Source organism: Mustela putorius, unplaced genomic scaffold (genome assembly GCF_011764305.1).
Source record: "Mustela putorius furo isolate JIRA1106 unplaced genomic scaffold, ASM1176430v1.1 tig00000592_pilon_pilon_pilon, whole genome shotgun sequence".
Taxonomy (NCBI): Eukaryota; Metazoa; Chordata; class Mammalia; order Carnivora; family Mustelidae; genus Mustela; species Mustela putorius.
The window spans coordinates 9,521,806-9,539,695 of record NW_025421426.1 but is presented as its reverse complement, the minus strand read 5'-3'; the positions used below and the strand labels follow the sequence as shown (position 1 = coordinate 9,539,695).

Below are 17,890 nucleotides of genomic sequence, written 5' to 3'. Positions count from 1 at the left end.
GGTCAACATTTCATGTTCTATGTAAGTCAAATCATTGTGCCATAAGCTTAAACTTCTATTGTGCTGCTTGTCAGTTGTATCTCACTAGAACTGCGGCGGCGGGGGGTGGGGGGGAGGGAAAAGTGAGGAGAATTCAGCAAGGAAAAAGAAAAGCTCTACTCTCTTAGCAACTTCCAAGTATAGAATACAGGTATTGAGAGCTGTTGTCATTACATTACTCCCTGGAACGTAGTCATCTGATAAGTGGAAGACCCAACAATTAACATTCTCCGACACTTCCTTCCTGAATACCCAGCACCCCTTTCCTGGCTGGTGTATTTTAAAGTAAATCCAATGCGATGGGCGCCTGGGTGGCTCGTTGGTTGAGCCTCTGCCTGGTGATTTCAGTTCAGGTCATGATCTCATAGATTGTGGGGTCAAGCCCCTCATGGGGCTCTTCGCTCATTTGGGAATATGCTGGAGATTTTTCTTCTGTGCATGTGCACATATTAGCATTCTATCTCTCTCACTCATTAAAAAACAAACAAACAAAAAACCTTTAAAGTAAATCCAGCACATCTCACATTTTACCCTTAAATACTCCAGTATATGTCTCAAAGAAATAGACATTTTCTCACATAACCCTGATACTGTTGTCATACCTAACAAAATTAACAGTAATTTTTTAACATCTAACGTTCTGTTTGTATCCTGTTTTTCTTATCATCTCAGAAATGACTTTGTATGGTTGTTTAAGTCAGAACGCAAGCAAGGTGCTCATATTGCGTTGGCTATAGTCTCTTCTGTTTCTTTTAATGTAAGAACATTCTCTCCAAATCCTGTTCCTCCTCTTCCTTCCCTTTCTTCTCTTCCTTCTTCACACTATTTATTTGGTGAACAAAACAGATGAAGAGTTCTGTAGTGTGTCCCACACCACTTTCCTGTGATACCTTTCAACATACTTCTCTATCCTTTGTATTTCCCAGGGATGGACATTAGCTGTAGAGGCTTCATGGGGTTCAACTGTCAAGTTTGACTGTCAAAAATATTTCTCAGGTGGATGCTGTATGCTTCCTGTCACTTCACTTCAGGAGGAACACGGGCCTCGCTGACCCCTTTTAGTGTGGTGAAGATAGAGCAGTGCATTGTAGGAGATGTCTCCTAAGATTCCACTGAGAAGCTGTGCTCCCCAATTTAAGAACGGCAGGCAGATTGTGGGGTCAGAGTTAGGCACCCTATAAATGTCTGGTCCCGGTCAAAAATTCACCTCATGATTTCAAAAACCATGGATGAATATCACCCGAATCAATGATTTCATTAAGGGTTGCAGAAACCAACCAGGTTTTGGTTCATAATATAAATTATGGTGGCGAAGATGGACATCTTTACCTCACAGAGGCTTCATGTTTTGGGAAGAGCGTATGTTTAAAAAATGTCTTTTGTTATGGAAAATTTCAAAGAATGTATCTAGATCTTTTTTTTTTTTAAATGTCATGTAGTAAAGTTTTGTAAATTTTTCCCCCCCAAAATTTCTGTACATTTCTAGATGAGTTTATTTGTAGGTGTTTTATAGATTTTGATAATGTTGGATAGGAATTTTTTTTTCTTTTGCTATTTTCTAACTAGTTCTTGGTAGTGTTTAATGATATGTGTTAATCCAACTTATTTTACCCAGAGAAGTCCTAGAATCCTTTAACCTCTTGATGTCTAAGCTGTGTGTTTGCAGGATGGGGAAAATAGGAAGCGCCCCCTAGGGGCTGCTAACGGGAAAATGAGATAGTGCATGTACAGTGTTTGGTACTGAGCCCGAGACAGAAAATATTTAAAAATATGAGTCATGGTCAAGACTTACGCTAACTTTTTTTTGGCCAGGCCTGGAGGTCAGGCACTGGTCCTGGCGTGGACTCTAAGCTGCCCTGGTGTCAAGGTTCTTCCCCAGCCCAGCCCACCTTTTTTCCCTCTGTCCCCAGAGAACCTGGGGAAGAGTGGGACCAAGGCTTGTGTCTTCCCCGGGGCGGGGGTAGGGAGAGGCATGGGGTTCTTTGCTTGCCCAACCCCATCCTTCCACCTCTGCTTCCCATCGGCCACCCACAGCAGGAAGCCAACCCCCCAAAGGTTACATTTTTTTAAAAGTTAGCTTCAGAGAAATGCGAACACTTACGTTCACTTCCGTGTAAAATCTAAAAAACAAACAACAGCACCAAACTCAGAGAAAAAGAGATCAGACTTCTGGATCCCAGAGGTGGGGGTGGGGAGAAGAAAAATCAGAGGAAGGGGGTCCAAAGGTGTAAACTTCCAGTTACAAATAAATAAGCACCAGGAGTGGACTGGACAGCACGAGGACCACAGTTAACACTGTGTGTGACATACAAGGATGTTGTGAAGAGAGTAGATCCTGAGAGTCCCCATCACAAGGAGAATTGTTTTTCTCTTTATTCTGTCAGAGAAGACGGATATTAACTAAACCAACAGTGGTGATCATTTCACAATAGATGTGAATCAGACTACTATGCTGTGTACCTTAAACTTACATAGTGATGTGTATCAGCTATTTTTCAGTAAAACCTGGGGGGGGGGGAGTCGACTTTACTCGGGTATAATTTCTTTCTCATTAATTTTTTTCTCAAGAGGAGTTAACTTTATTCTTAGTGGAGGAGTTAATGTATTCCGACCCCATAAAGACCCACATTGCATCTAAACCCCTCAAGTTCGATGAAGAAAAAAACAAAAACTGAGGCTCAGGGAGGGAAAGCTATTTGTCTGAGGTCACCCAGCAAGTTGGGGGTGGAGCTGAGACTAGAACTAATTTCCAGGCCAGTGTTTTTTCCACAGCCCTCCAAGCGGCTCCTCCTGGGGCTTTGGTCTTCCTTGGAGTTTCCATGGAACAGAGCACGGGACTGGTGCATAGGCGGCAGACGTCCAAGTCTGTCTAGGGAGCCTCTTTCCTGCTTTAGCTCCCGTCACCCCCCAAGTCTGTCCTGCCCCCAAGATATAGGTATCTGGGGGGACTGCTCACTCTATTGAATGACTCTAAGGTGTCAGAGACAGGGTGTCACCTCCTCATTTATTTCCCAAAAGAGACCACCGGAAGAAGTTTCTCTGTAATTAGGGGGATGGAGGCCCGTGGAGATTGAATCTCAGCCTCTAACAGGGGAGGGCAGGGGCCTCCCAGTGGCAGGTGCAGCATGACTTTCCTACTATTTCTGGGGCTTCCCTGGGCACTGGGAGTCCCTAGAGAAAGGAGGAAAGGGGACCGCAGAGTGGGACTCAGCATGTGTCTGGTGAGGAGGCAGGACCGGCAGAGAGGAGTCAGGGTGAGAGTGGGTGTACCCGGTGGGGACCTGCCTGCAGAGGTGGAGGATGGATTTCCAGATGTCCAAGGGCCAGTGTGAAGACTTCAGTGTCCTCAGCATCCTGTGTTCTTTCCTGTGCCTTAGAGAAAACAGCCACCTCCGCCAGTCCTCACAGAGCGCTCTCATGGAGCAGATGAACCACAGTGGTTGGCCAGGTCCAAGGTTACCTCTCAGACCTCTGGGACTGTTCATGCTGCCCCATTTTATCCTCACCTGGAGTACAAGGGCTCCAACTTCTCCACCTCCTCGCCAACACTCGTCTTTTTCCATTAAGATAAAAAATTGTATAGTTACACCAAGGCGTTTGAGGTGGTATCTTCTGATTTGGGTTTGCCTTTTCACATTGGCTAATGATGTTGAGTATCTTTTCATAAGCTCACCGGCTTTTTGTGTATCTTCTTCTTCTTCTTCTTCTTTTTTTTTAATTTGACAGAGAGAGAGATTGAGATCACAAGTAGGCAGAGAGGCAGGCAGAGAGAGAGGGGGGGGGGAAGCAGAGAAGCACTGAGCAGAGAACCCAATGAGGGGCTCAATCCCAGGACCCTGAGATCATGACCTGAGCTGAAGGCAGAGACTTAACCCACTGAGCCACCCAGGTGCCCCTTTTTGTGTATCTTCTTTAGAGAGAAGTTTATTCAAGGGTTTGACCCATTTTAAAATTGGGTTGTTTATCTTGATATTAGTTGAATTGTATGTGTCCTTTATATATGCTGGATTCTAGGCCCTTATCAGATACTTGACTTGCAAATCTTTTCCCACCATTCTGCGGGTGGTCTTCTCACTATCTTGGTAGTGTCCTTTGATGCACAAAAGTGCTGAGTTCTGTTGAAGCTTATTGTTTTAAATATCCTTTGACTTGAAACTATTATGTATACATAGCAATCAGTGAGCTTACTCTCTTGTCCAAGTTCCTTCCCCTTCATCCTTCTATTTGATGGAAATTTTACTATTTCTACTTTTTCACAGCATGGTGTATTTACCTATCATTTGCTACTAGTTTGTCTTTTTTTTCCCCACAGTTAAAACGCCCAGTGCTCAATAGTCGTCATTTTAGTAATTCCCATAGATCTTCTGGGTTGGGTATATCTTGTCCCTTAGAAACTGCTCAGGAAAGGTCTTAGGAACAAGAACCGTTGAATTCTTGCATGTCCAGAAATAGATTCCTGTAGTCTTTTTTTTTTTTTTAAAGATTTTATTTATTTATTTGACAGACAGAGATTACAAGTAGGCAGAGAGGCAGGCAGAGAGAGAGGGGGAAGCAGGCTCCCTGTTGAGCAGAGAGCCCGATATGGGGCTCAATCCCAGGACCCTGGGATCATGACCTGAGCCAAAGGCAGGAGCTTAACCCACTGAGCCACACAGGCACCCCCGATTCCTGTAGTCCTTTTACTTCCAGGACAAATTAGTTGTGCCAAAAAAAACAAAAACAAAAACAAAAAAAAACCTTCAGTGTGTACTTTCTTTCCTTGAGTGACTTTAAGTTTTGCTGTTTTCTGACTCTCATTCCATCTGATTTTTTCTTCCAATTTTGTTTTTGTTTTTCTTTTTTGAGAGAAGTTGACTTCTTGGAAGCTTCTGGGTCTATCTTTACAGCCCGAAATTTTATTCATATGTGTCTTGTGTTTACCATGCTGTCAACTTCCAATATGTAGATTAGAGCCTGCTTTTAGTTCAGAAATATTTTCCTTGATTAAGGTTTTAAACAATTCTTTAATTTTGCTCCTTTGGTTTTCTTCTTTTGTTTGTGTGTTTTGGTTTTCTTCTTTGTGCAACTTGATTTATGTGTCTCTTACATCTCTACTGACTTTTATACTGAAGACTTTCTCTGAAATCATTTTCAAGCTATTTTTCATTTTCAGTTTGTGGTTCTTTGCTTTTCATATTTTCTTTCCTTTTGTCCTTACTTGGTCTTTATTTCTGGAATGTTTTTGTCCTTGTCTTCCATTTCTCCCCTGAGCTCTATCAGGTTTCACTTCACATCTTCCTGTTGTCTTGCTATTTCTTCTTTGAATTTCTATATTTCTGCTTTATGGTGGTTCTTATGGTTTTAATTGACTTCAGTGATTTTAGACATTTATTTTAGAATATCCTTTTTTTTTGTTTCAGGTTTGCGGTGACATTTCACTGAAGATTGAAAAAATCCTGCTTTAGATGTTTTTAAGCATCGTTACTCATTTCTGCTTTTAAAAAAAAAAACAGTATTTTTGCATGGCTTATGTGATTTTCGCATTTCTTATTTTAAAATCCGTAGATTTTCACGGACCAGCTATAGAAGAGTATCTTACCTGAGCAGGAGGGGTGGGAAGTGAGACTGGGTTTCTTGCTTTCTTAGCTCAAGGGCTCCCTCCTCTGTTGCTACAATAATGGGTGGTTCCTCCAATACGTGGACTTGTCCTGATTCTTAGGTACTTCTCTGAAACAAGAGGGCTCCTCCTATGAGCCATGGCCAGAGAGATATTGCTGCAGCATTTCAAGATGATAACTTCTCTCCTAAATACACCTCTTCCTTCTCCCTTGTGCATTTTCTTATTTATTTTCTCTCTACAGGTGGGCACTTTCCTTCTGGGAGGTGAATATTTGCTGATGTTTCAAGTGTACATAGAGGATGGACCAGGGGGCATGAACAGTGGCATGATAAGAGTAGATGGCTGTGTGCTCTGTGCAGTTTCTTCAACAACGCGGATTCACTTGCTTCCAACATGTCTTCCTGAAGCGGCTGGCAACCCGGGGACTACCTGTCCCAGACTCTTCCACATCCAGACTGCAGATGGGACTCGAGTTCCTACAATCACACGTGTTCATACAATAGCTGGATTCTTTTTCTGCTTGAACTACCTAGAGTGATTTCTTTCAACGACATCTGAGTTATTCCTGACACACACTATTACATTTTCACATTATGACACTTCTTTTTTTTTTTTTTTAAGATTTTATTTATTTATTTGACAGACGGAGATCACAAGTAGGCAGAGAGTCAGGCAGAGAAAGAGGAGGAAGCAGGCTCCCTGCTGAGCAGAGCCTGATGCAGGTCTCGATCCCAGACCCCTGGGATCACGACCTGAGCCACCCAGGCACCCCATTTATGACTCTTCTATTTTAAGCATTCCTTCTCAACACTGAGACTACTGGTTACATATATCTCATTGTTTATTTAGGTATAACTGTCAATTATATTGTTTTCTTCATTCACATGATTCCTTGAGTTCTGTTTTCTCATTACTGATTATAATTTTCTTTGATATTTCAGATCATAATAGTGACTTTTTGTTGTGACAAGTGAAAAAATTAGAAACTAGTAGGTGTTAAGGAAAACCTACTCATCTGTTTTTTTTTTCCCATTCCCGTCACTGTGATGAAAGCAACGTTAAGAGCGTAGTATGTACTCTTTCAAACCTTTCTCCTAAATAAATAAAGGCATTTATAGCACTTTTATGTGTTTTTGCTGAAGTATTATCAAGCACATATATTATCCTCTAACATGTTTTCCTGTTGGTAAGATTTAATGAATATTTCTGGAATTCAGTATGCCGAGATTTAGTGATATTCATTATTTTCCCAATTTATTTATAAATATAACAGGATCACACCAGACATGATAAGCTTTTGGAGAAACAATACTTTTTTGTTTCTTCTTATTTGCCTTTTTCTCCCTCTATCTTCTTAACCTCTCTCTTCCCATCAACTCTCCAGTGACCCTGTATTAATAGGATGTGAAGCCTTCTGAATAAAATATCACCAGATTTGTTTAATATAACCATATTAAAACCATGCCCTCACTATGTGCAAAGTAGCCAAAAAATAGGAGGTAATGTCCAATAAGATGACAAAAGGAGGCTACCCCGAGCTGTTCTGAGCAGGTCTTAGAATGACATATAATTTTTTATTTGCAAACCCTACCACAAAGGACCTTTCTCCGTAATATATAAAGAGCTCTTAAAAATTAAGAAGAAAAAGGTTGATAAATCTATTAAAAAGTGGGCAAAGGAAAAGAAGCCTTCAAAAAAGAAATGCAGGGGCACCTGGGTGGCTCAGTGGGTTAAAGCCTCTGCCTTCGGCACATGTCATGATCCCAGGGTCCTGGGATCAAGCCCCATATCAGGCTCTCTGCTCGGCAGGGAGCCTGCTTCCTCCTCTCTCTCTGCCTGCTTCTGATCTCTGCCAAATAAATAAATAAAATCTTTAGAAAAAGAAATGTAAGTGGCTTCTAAAATATGCAAAAATGAAAATGAGAGAAATGCTAACTAAAAACATCAGCGAGGCATGACTTCCCACCTATCAGATTGATAAAAACCCCCAAATTAGATACTGTCTGTACCAGAGCCTGGATGCACACAGATGCTTTCATTCACTGCTTGTGTGGATACAAAATGGTATAACCCCCATCAAGGGACATAAGACAAGAGTACAAACATTTCAAAAGCATTTGAAAGATGGTAACTATATGAGTTGATGGGTATGTTTATTAACTTGATGGTGGCCATCTTTTCATAATGTGCATTTATAGTAAAACATCATATTGTACACATTAAAAAAATATATATATATAATTCATTTGTCAATCATACCATAATAAACTGGAAAAAAAATTCAGATGTGTTTAATCTTTGTACCAGCAAACCTACTTCTGGGACTCTAGCTTACAAGTTAATGCAAAAACCACATGGGGCTACTTTGTAACAGTGAGAGGCTGAAAACCACCCAAGAGAGCAGCAGTTTGGGTTTCTGGAAAGTAAAGGTCATTCATAAATGATTTGCCCTGCAGCCTTGGAAATACGCACACACACACAGACACACACACACACACCAAGGGAAGTCACCAATCAACCCAAGTACTAGCATGTTACCAAGAACCAAAAACTTAAACCAACCCGAGTCCTTCTCACCCATCCAAAATGTTTCTTGCCTCCGTTCTAGAGTTAACGGCTATCCTAGATTTCATGCTGATGGCTTCCTCATTTTCCTCCAACTGAGTAAATGAGCTGTACCACATATATAAACACTCCTAGACAATCTATTAGTGTTTCTTAGACTTGAACCTTATACACAAGCCTGTAATTCAAAATATTTTCTCTTGAGGCTTGAACTTTCCCCCAGCACTATTTTAATTAGTGTTGTTATGTAAGATCTAGAATCCCACCTTCCCGATGACTTAGGTGGTACATCACAGAGCTGACCCTTGTAGTGATGTGTCATTAGATTTTCAAGACAAATTTGTCTTTGAGAGTTTTCCTCAGGGCCAAGGGCCATGGAAGCGAAGCCCAACTTGATGCTGGGCGGGGTGAACTGTTAGGGCAGGCCTGGGTGGGCCTGCGGGAACAGGGAGTGATGGGAGAACGCCCGGCTTTGAAATCAGGAACGCTGGACCAACCAGCCAGTCCTGCTTCTCTGTGGGAAAGTGGGACAGCTCTTGGGGTTACCAGAGGTGAGGTAACCCAGTGTCTGCCGTTTTTCTCTGTGAACAATCCTTGGGGACAGCCCCAAGTTGCCTCCCGGGATAGGGGTGGATCCTTCCTGGTAGAATTAGGAACTGTAGGTCTTGTCCCATAGCAAACCACAGACCCACCCCCCTGGCACCAGGCCACGCTGGGCTGCATAAAACAAGTCAGCTTCAGCTCTTAGCCACACACCTGAGACAACATGAGACCCAACAGCTTCTTGGTCCTGGCAGTGTTCCTTTTCCTGGGGATCCTGGTGGCACAGGCAGCCGTCAGTGGAGGTGAGTAGGCAAGTGGCCTGGGGGAGGCTGGGTTGGGCCCTGCCAGGGAGCATTCTCGGAAGGTCACAGGCAGGGCTGGATCTCACTTTAAAAAAAAAAAAAACAAAAAAATCTTTTTATTTATGTATTTGAGAGAGTGAGAGAGAGAGATTGAGCGAGCAGGAAAGTGGGGAGGGGCCGAGGGAGAAGCAGACTCCCCACTGAGCAGGGAGCCTGATGCGGGACTCGATCCTGGGACCCCGGGATCATGACCTGAGTCCAAGGCAGTCAGTTAACCGGCTGAGCCACCCAGATGCCCATAGCTCGCACACCGTGGTCTGTGGCTGCTCCTGCTCTATCCGGAGAGAGCAGCAAGTGGTCCAGTGGCACCAGCAGTGCTTTCCACACCAGGACTGAGATAGCGGGACGACTGCTGGAAGGTGTGTTGCTACGTGGTCGTGGCCTTAAGTGTGGATACCTGCGCAGAATGTGCAGTGAAGTGAGAAGCCCCAGGAAGCTGGGCCTGGGTGTGGGGTCTGGCCCCTGCCTGTCGGCCCCCTGAAGGCACCTGGGTGATCGGCCTCTAAAGGGAGGTTCCACACTGACGAGATCTCAGAAGTCATGTGTGAAGACCCCCCATTTACAAGGAAGGACACTGATCGTCCAGACAGTCTTCAGACTGTCTTAGTTCGGGTCTCCTGGTGGGCGTCTCAGGCTCTTCCCCCTCCCTCAAGAGCACCGTGTGTCCTTTTCCTCTGCGAGTCACCCCAGTCTGGCCTCTCCTCCTGGGAGGACTTATCATGGAGGGTTGAGGGGAGAGACGGACACCCAAGGGAACCATGATCCTAGAGATCCTCCCCCCAAAGCCCGGGGCACAGCCTTCCCAGAGCACTGACCCCAGCTCGCCCAGATGACCCTGCCTGCCCTCAGGCAGAGTTTTGGGAAACATAGCAGCGAGCAGTGGCTGGCCGCGGGGGAAAGACCAGATAGTGAAGCAGGCACATGGGTCTACAAGTGATGACATTTGTTCTTTCAACAGTTCCTCCTAAAGGGCAAGGTCGTGTTCTGGTCAAAGGACAAGATCCCGTTAGAGGTCAAGATCCAGTCAAAGCCAAAGTTCCCGTGTCCACTAAGCCTGGCTCCTGCCCCCACATTCTGATCCAGTGCGCCATGTTGAACCCCCCAAACCGCTGTCTGAGAGACACCCAGTGCCCAGGGGCCAAGAAGTGCTGTAAGGGCGCTTGTGGGCTGGCCTGCTTGGATCCCCAGTGAGGTGAGAACCAGGGGAGGAAGAGGGGACCCTGAGGGCCCAGAGAAGGCTGAGCAATGGGGAATGACCCCAGCTGAGCGAGAGAGAGGTTGTGGGGAGGTCACTGAGAGACTGAGGGTCTCCGAGCCCATGACTGAGTCCAGAGGGGGCTGTCACCTGGACGTGACCCTGTCCCCTACTGCCTCCGAGTGCTCTGAGCTGCCGAGTCACCTCTCTGGCTCTCTTGTCTCCCAGCCAGGTGGAGCCTGTCCTTGCTGCACCTGTGACGTCCCCAGAGCTGCCGGTCCGGACCCTTGTCCCACGGGCCCATCCCTCCCTGGGCATTCTGCCTCCCGCCCAGGATGCCCAAGTCTGGGCTTGGTTGCTTCCCTTGTTGACCTTGCAATAAAAGACGACTTTCTGCTCCATTTGCTTCTGGCGCCCATGACGTCTGTGCTTCTGGAAGCCCCAGAGAGGTGGGTGGGGAGCTAGGACTCCCTCTCCCTGGTGAAGGAGAGCAGAAGGCGGTTACAAGAGATCCATTCCTAGGGCTTAATACTAGAAATCCACTAGTCGAGCCCATTTCCCTGGGGAATTTTGTCTTTGGCCTAAGACCAGAGAAATAAGAAACAAAACGTGGCACCAACTGCAGGCAGGTTCCTTTCTCTCCCATCAACCCGGTGTCCTGATCTGGTTATCACCAGCCCTCCTGGTGTGACCAGCCAACCCTAGTGGCTAAGTCTGTAGCTTCCTCCTGTCTTTCCTTTCATGTTCCCCAGGGAGCCACAGCCCCCCAAGAGGCCATAGAAAAAAGCAGGGAAATCCCTGCTTTGGAAGCATTTCACCTGTTGCTGCTGAGATGCCTCCATTAACAATCCATTCCTTTGGGTTAAGCCACACCCCGCCCCTGGCTTTCTATTTTGAGATGTGAACAAGGAGACAGGACACGCCAAGTCCTTGATCCTTTAATGTGGGTGGGGAATAGTGTCCTCTGGAGACGCACAGGGTGGGGACAGGCAGATCTGAATGGTGCAGATCGAGGAGGGTGTGTGTTAGGCAATCCCGAGTGACCTCATGGCTCTGCTCTTGACCCACCTGCCCCCCTGCCCTTGAACGAGACAGCTCTCACAGAAAGAGAATTTGGGCTGGAGTTGAAGAGCACAGGCCGAGGAGTCAGGGGACCTGTGTTTTAGCCCCAGCCTAGCCTCCCCACTTGTCGCATGACCTCAGACAAACATCTTGCCCTCTCTGAGCTTCCGTGGTCTATTCAGTTGGAGGGAGTTGGAGGTAATTACTGGGGAAGTGCAGTCTAGCCCTGAGACAGCTCTCCTTCTTGTGCTGGGCTGGCACTGCGAGCGGATGTGCGGGGCGGAACCTCGGGGCGAGAGAACAGGGTGTCCTTTGCCTCTTCCAGAAGCCTGCAAGCCAGGGCTCCCTCTTGTTCCCCGGGGGACTGTCTGCACTGCGCCGGACCCGTGGGACCAGGACATCCTGGAAAGTAGGCAAGAGCCACGCCCAAACTTCTGGCCTGACACGCACACGATGTACCCCTGGCAGTAAGATTACTTTCCGTATCGACTGCTTCTCTGTTCCAGATCCCACTAACTGTGTTATATGTACTGTCTTATTTATTTCTCATGAGAACCCTCCCAAGTGGGTACCAGCTCATGTCTTTAATTTTGTCAAAAGCTTGAAGCCATGAGAGGCTCAGCAACCACCCACAGTCACAGTTAGTACATGTTAAATCCAATTTTTACGAAAACGAGGAATAACCCAAATAAAAGTTTTTTTTTTTTTTTAAAGATTTTATTTATTTATTTGACAGAGAGAAATCACAAGTAGATGGAGAGGCAGGCAGAGAGAGAGAGAGAGGGAAGCAGGCTCCCTGCCGAGCAGAGAGCCCAATGCGGGACTCGATCCCAGGACCCCAAGATCATGACCTGAGCCGAAGGCAGCGGCTTAACCCACTGAGCCACCCAGGCGTCCCCCAAATAAAAGTTTTTAAATCCCACTTCTATCAGTCAGAGAAAGACAAATCCCATATGATCTCACTCACGTGTGGAATTTAAGAAAGAAAACAGATGACTATATGGGAAGGGGGGAGAAAGGAGAGAGGGAAACAAACCCTAAGAGACTCTTGATGGAGGGTGGGGGTGGGGGATGGGCTGATGGGGGATGGGCATTAAGGAGGGCGCTTGCTGTGATGAGTCCTGGGTGTTGTATGTAAGGGATGAATCACTGAATCCCACTCCAGAAACCAATATTGCGCTGTATGTTAACTAACTCAAAGTTAAATAAAAAATAAAATAAAATAGAATAAAATCCCGCTTACAATATCAACAAAATCATACCATTCCTTTCAATCAATGTAACAAGAGGGAGGCAGAACCTTAAAAAAAAGAAACTGATGCAACTGTTCACGAGGTAGCTTAGAAAAGGCTTTATTGAGTAAATGCTGTTCCTGAGTGGGAAGACGGCGCATGGTGACGATGCCAACGTTTACTTCTTCAATTTGCTTTTTTTCCCCAGCTTTGTGATAAAATTGACACTGGGTGTAATTTACGGTGTACATGTGCTCATGCAATTCACATATATATTGCAAAATGTTTATCATCATAAGGGTAGTGAACAAATCCTTCACGTCATGTAATTACCATTTTGTTGTTATGGTGAAAACATTCAGGCTCTTCTCTGATAGGGACTTCCAAGGGTATAATACAGCCTTGTTGGCTATACTCAGCACGCTCCACGGGAGATCCCCAGAATGTGTTGGTCTTGTGACTAAGAGTTTGTGCCCTTTGACCAGCCCCTTTCTTCCACGCTCCCAGCCCCGCACCGCCATTTCAGTCTGTGTTTCTGTGAGTTGATATTTTTAGATTCCACTTACGTGAAATCGTATAGGATCTGTCTTTCTCTGTCTGACTGGTTTCATTTAGCATAAAGCCCTCGAGGTCCATCTATGCTGCCAAAAACCCAGGAACTCCTGTTTCTATATGGCTGAATAATAGTGCTTCGTCTACACCACCTTTTCTTCATGCATTCATCTGTCAACGGACGTTCGTATCTCACTAAAGCTGGAAGAAGAAATTCACCAGACTTGCAGGGTAGCGGGTGTCCGTATCAACTTAAATCTTCAAGTACATTCTTTCACAACTATAGAATTCAACAAGAAGAAGAAAACCACATTAACCCTTTGACATCAATATAGTCAGAAATCAGGGAAGAGCAAAAACTTCAACTTTAAGTTTCTTTACTAAAAACTTTCTTTAAACTGTTTCAAGTGTCTTTACTGAAAAGACTCTTGATTTTCAGGGCGGTGTCTCTTGAGCTCTTGTCTCTGCCCTTTTCCGAGAGCAAAGTGAGGTCCGGAAATACCTCTGTCAAGAAGAGGAGAGGAATGGAGAGCTGGGACTGAACTAAAATCATTCCCAGAGAGGTTGTGTCCATTAAGTGTGAAAATACCAGAACGGTGGCTTAGCACACCATTCCTCCCAGTATTAACAAACACCCTACGATCCTCTGGTACAGGTGTCATGATTAATGAAGCCATATTGATGCATTAGTGTAACCTAAAGTCCCGACTTCCTTCATTTCGCCTTATGCTCTTTTTATTTTTCGGAGTCCCACCCAGGATACCATGCTACATTTAGCCCTTGGAAATCTTTTGGCTCCTCTTGGCTGGGACAGTTTCTCAGACCTTCCCCATGTTGATGACCTTGACAGTTTAGAGGGCCACTGATTAGGCAGTTGGGTAGGTCTGTGCTTCTGGAAGCCCCAGGGAGATGGGCGGGGAGCTAGGATTAGGTTAGACTAGGGTTATGGTTTTTTTGGAGGAAGACCACCCAGGGAGAGTGCCCTTCTCATCACATCATGTCAAGGGTACATACTGGCAACTTGACCAGTCCCTGGTGATACTAACCTGATCATTAGGCTGTTGGGTTCATCAGGTTTCTATGCTGTAAAAGTACCTTATTCCTCCCTCTTTCCATACTATTCTCTCAGGGAGAAAGTGATGGTGCATATCCCAAGCTTAAGATGCTCCTTGACATTGATATGTGGAATTCAAGAAACAAAACAGCACATCACATGGGAAGAGAGGAAAAAATAAAACAAGGCGGAGTGTGTGTGGGGGGGAACAAACCGTAAGAGACTATTTTTTAAAAGATTTTATTTATTCATTTAACAGAGAGGGAGAGTACAACCAGGGAGAGTCGCAGGCAGAGTGGGAGGGAGAGGCAGGCTCTCTGTTGAGCCACGGGCCAGATGTGGGATTCGATCCCAGGACCGTAGAATCACGACCTGAGCCGAAGGCAGCCACTTAATGAACTGAGCCACCCAGGTGTCCCAAGAGACTTTTAAGCATAGGAAAGAAACTGAGGGTTGCTGGAGGGTTGCTGGAGGGGTGAAGGGATGGGGTAACTGGGTGATGGATATTAAGAGGGCATGTGATGTATTGAGGACTGACTGTTATATAAGACTGATAAATCGGGGCTCCTGGGTGGCTCAGTGAGTTAAAGCCTCTGCCTTCGGCTCAGGTCATGATCCCAGGGTCCTGGGATCGAGCCCCACATCAGGCTCTCTGCCTGGCGGGGAGCCTGCTTCCTCCTCTCTCTCTGCCTGCCTTTCTGCCTACTTGTGATCTCTGTCTGTCAAATAAATAAATAAAATCTTTAAAAAAAAGAAAAAGACTGATAAATCACTGACCTCTGCCTCTGAAACCAAGAATACATTATACATTAATTGAATTAAAATAAAAAAATTAATTTAAAAAAGATACTCTTTGAGAGGGAGGAGACTCAAGACCTTATTTGGAATTAATCTCTAGGGGAGATCTGTCTATCCTCGCTGTTTTTTCACTTAACTATGTATATCACTGTGGACTTACAGACATTTTACACCATGGGTTGCGTTTTATTTTGTTGTTCAAGTTGTCAGAAGGGCACTTTTTTTTTTTTTAAGATTTTATTTATTTATTTGACAGAGAGAGAGCTTGAGCAAGAGCAGGAACATAGCAGGGGGAGTGGGAGAGGGAGAAGCAGGCTTCCTGCTGAGCAGGGAGTGAATTGTGAGGCTGGATCAGGACACTTTTAATGTTAATAACCACAATTCACAGTAAAGATGTACACTTACAATTAAGTGTATAAGCACTGCATAACACACACACACCCCTCTCCTTTACAAAGAAGGAACTACAGAAAAATAAACGGACAGACAAAAAATGGAAACCGACTCATAAATACAGAGAACAAACTGGTGTTGCCAGAGGGGAGGGGAGTGGCGGATGGGCAAAACAGGAAAAGGGGATGAAGAAGTGCAAACTTTCAGTTATAAAATAAATAAGTCACAGGGGTGAAAAGTATAGCATAGGGAATATCGTCAGTAACATTTTAGTAGCACTGACAGGTGGTGACTGACCATGCTTACGCTGGGGAGCGCTACATAATGTACAGACCTGCCCACTCACTATGTTGTGCACCCGAAACTAACATGATGTTGTTTGTCAACCACACTTCGATTTAAAAAAAATAAAGAAGTAACTACAGGATATGCAAGGAGACATAGATTGCAGCCCGCCAACAGTAGAATTTAACACACTATCATTGTAAGATAGTTCATGTGAACAACAAAAAACAAGGATATAGAAGATCAGGGAGCATATCCTGAAATACTTACACCAAAAAAACCCAAGGAATGAAAATAAGTACATCAAAATTTACATCCAAAAAGCCAGGGGGGAAAAAAAAAAAAAAAGGACAGAGTAAACCAAGGGACACCTAAAAAAATAATAAGGTAAAGGTAAAATAATAAATTTATGAGGTTGAGACTAAGAAAACAGTAGCTGTAACTAATAAATCAGAATTTTATTTTAAAAATATTTATTGAATAGGCAAAACTCTACCTATTTAACCTAGATAAAAAGACAGGAAGCAGAAATAAGTAAAATGAAGCACCACAGTGGGACCCAATATTGGGAGAGACACAGTCATTCTGAGACCACTTGGAAGGCCAACTTCTTCACCCACCCCTTGGGGCTGCTGTCCTGAGGGTGTGGAGGCAGACGGAGGGAGAGAGGAGGCTTCTGGGTGTGCTGTGCCTGGTTGTTGTTAGTGGGAGGACAGAGGGGACCAGGCACTATCTCCCCCCATTCCCTGATGCACCACAGGGCTGTTATTTTCAAGGCTGGTGGGGAATGATACTTGAGCTTTACAGAGCCAGGCTGGGGACAAACATCAGGAAAATTCCAGTGCAGGCTCTTAAGGACGGGATCTGCAAAACTAATCCGAGAAGATTTTTCCTAAGTTTAGCCTGGATCTCAGAGAGGAAGGCCTGGCAGAGCCAGGAGACAGCAGGGAAGATGCCCAGAGGAAAGGCGTAGAGTTTCTCGGCAACCTGCCCTCCGACCTACCACGAAGGACAGGTGCAGCCCACCCGCCGCCCCCTACACAACCCAGCGAGGTGTGGTGACCTCTCAGAAGGAGGGTTTGGGAGGAGGAGGAGCAGCTGCGGGCCTGACACCAGCTGCACGGGCTGGTGCTGAAGTCTGCCCCACTTACTCCCATCCTCTGACTCTCCAGTAGGGAGAGCACGTACATAGGGAAGCTGTACTCCCCAGTGTGTGCGGAGACAGCGCTTCCCGCAGCACCAGGGCGGCACTAGGATCTGACTGGGACAGGTGCAGCTCAGACCCCCTTCAAGGAGCCCCCGGGGCACCCAGCTGCAGGAGCATGCGCAGCGGAGCATGCCTGAGCTGGGGACCCCCAGCCAGGGACAGGGGAAGGCTGGGGTGCTTTCTGCCAGAAGGAAGCCTCCTCTAATGGAAAGTGCTTGCTCCAGAGCTTCGGGCTGGGCTGGCAGAGATGCTTAGGTCTGCACAGTGATGGCTCCCTGTCTGTGCCCAGTCCTGCTTCTCTCCGGTCCGTACTTTAACTGGTGGCCCTCTGCAGTAGAACTTGCCCCCTCACTGTCTCAGCTCCTGCTCCTCTAAGAGCCCAATCTGCAAAATGTGGCTCCAGGGATTATGAAAATTCAAGCTCAGGGGGTATCGTAAGAAAGAGAGCCTCCAGGCAGCGTGACCACAGCCAGAAGCACAGCCCCGCCACTATGTGACACGAAGGCGGACGACCGCACACTATGGCACCCAAGCCCCTGACTCGGGGGCTGCTGTGGACCAGGTTCCTGTGTGGCTCTGGGAACGGATACCCCTGCATGGAGTCACTCGGGGAGATGTAAAGTGCCGGGGGGAATATCAGATTTGCTGAGCTGCCCGAAGTGTTGGGGGTGAATGAAAAGTGAGCCTGTTTGTTCAGTTTCTAAGGCAGGATACCGTCTCTGTCTCTCATCAGACTCAAACAGAGAGGTGCCAAACCTAGAAGACAGGAATTCCAGTCGTGGGCAGTCAACAAACATTAAGTAGCCTCTCCTCTGTGGATTTCCATAAGGTTCCAAACTCCCCATGAAATTCTTTAGGGCGACACTGGCAAAGGGAACGGAATAAATGTTAAACAGCCTCTGCAACCGAGACCACCTCCCTTAGTACCCCCGGGGGAACATCCTGGGAAAGTGCCTTCTCATACTGAGCTCAACAGCAGACAGCTCCGTTACCCGTTTCTCCCA

The 17,890-nt window shown here is 45.8% G+C and overlaps 1 protein-coding gene across 2 annotated transcripts; it reads left to right on the top strand.

The window, feature by feature from the left end:
* Positions 1-8,894: 8,894 nt before the first annotated feature.
* PI3 (peptidase inhibitor 3) lies at positions 8,895-10,704 on the top strand. Of its 2 annotated transcripts, none has more exons than XM_013053163.2 (3): positions 8,895-9,048; positions 10,067-10,300; positions 10,536-10,704. In XM_013053163.2, exons 1-2 carry the CDS (start codon positions 8,970-8,972, stop codon positions 10,297-10,299), a joined length of 312 nt encoding a protein of 103 aa, XP_012908617.1. In that variant the 5' UTR covers positions 8,895-8,969; the 3' UTR covers position 10,300; positions 10,536-10,704. The 2 variants fall into 2 exon arrangements, with proteins under 2 accessions (XP_012908617.1, XP_004746422.1); XM_004746365.3 differs by having other exon boundaries at positions 10,532-10,704.
* The last annotated feature ends 7,186 nt before the right edge of the window (positions 10,705-17,890 follow it).

What these genes read in the sequence shown, in the direction of transcription:
- PI3 (XM_013053163.2), top strand. Translation starts at nt 8,970, where the DNA reads ATGAGACCCAACAGCTTCTTGGTCCTGGCAGTGTTCCTTTTCCTGGGG. An exon ending in ACAGGCAGCCGTCAGTGGAG is followed by an intron (nt 9,049 to 10,066) that starts GTGAGTAGGCAA and finishes TTCTTTCAACAG; the next exon opens with TTCCTCCTAAAGGGCAAGGT.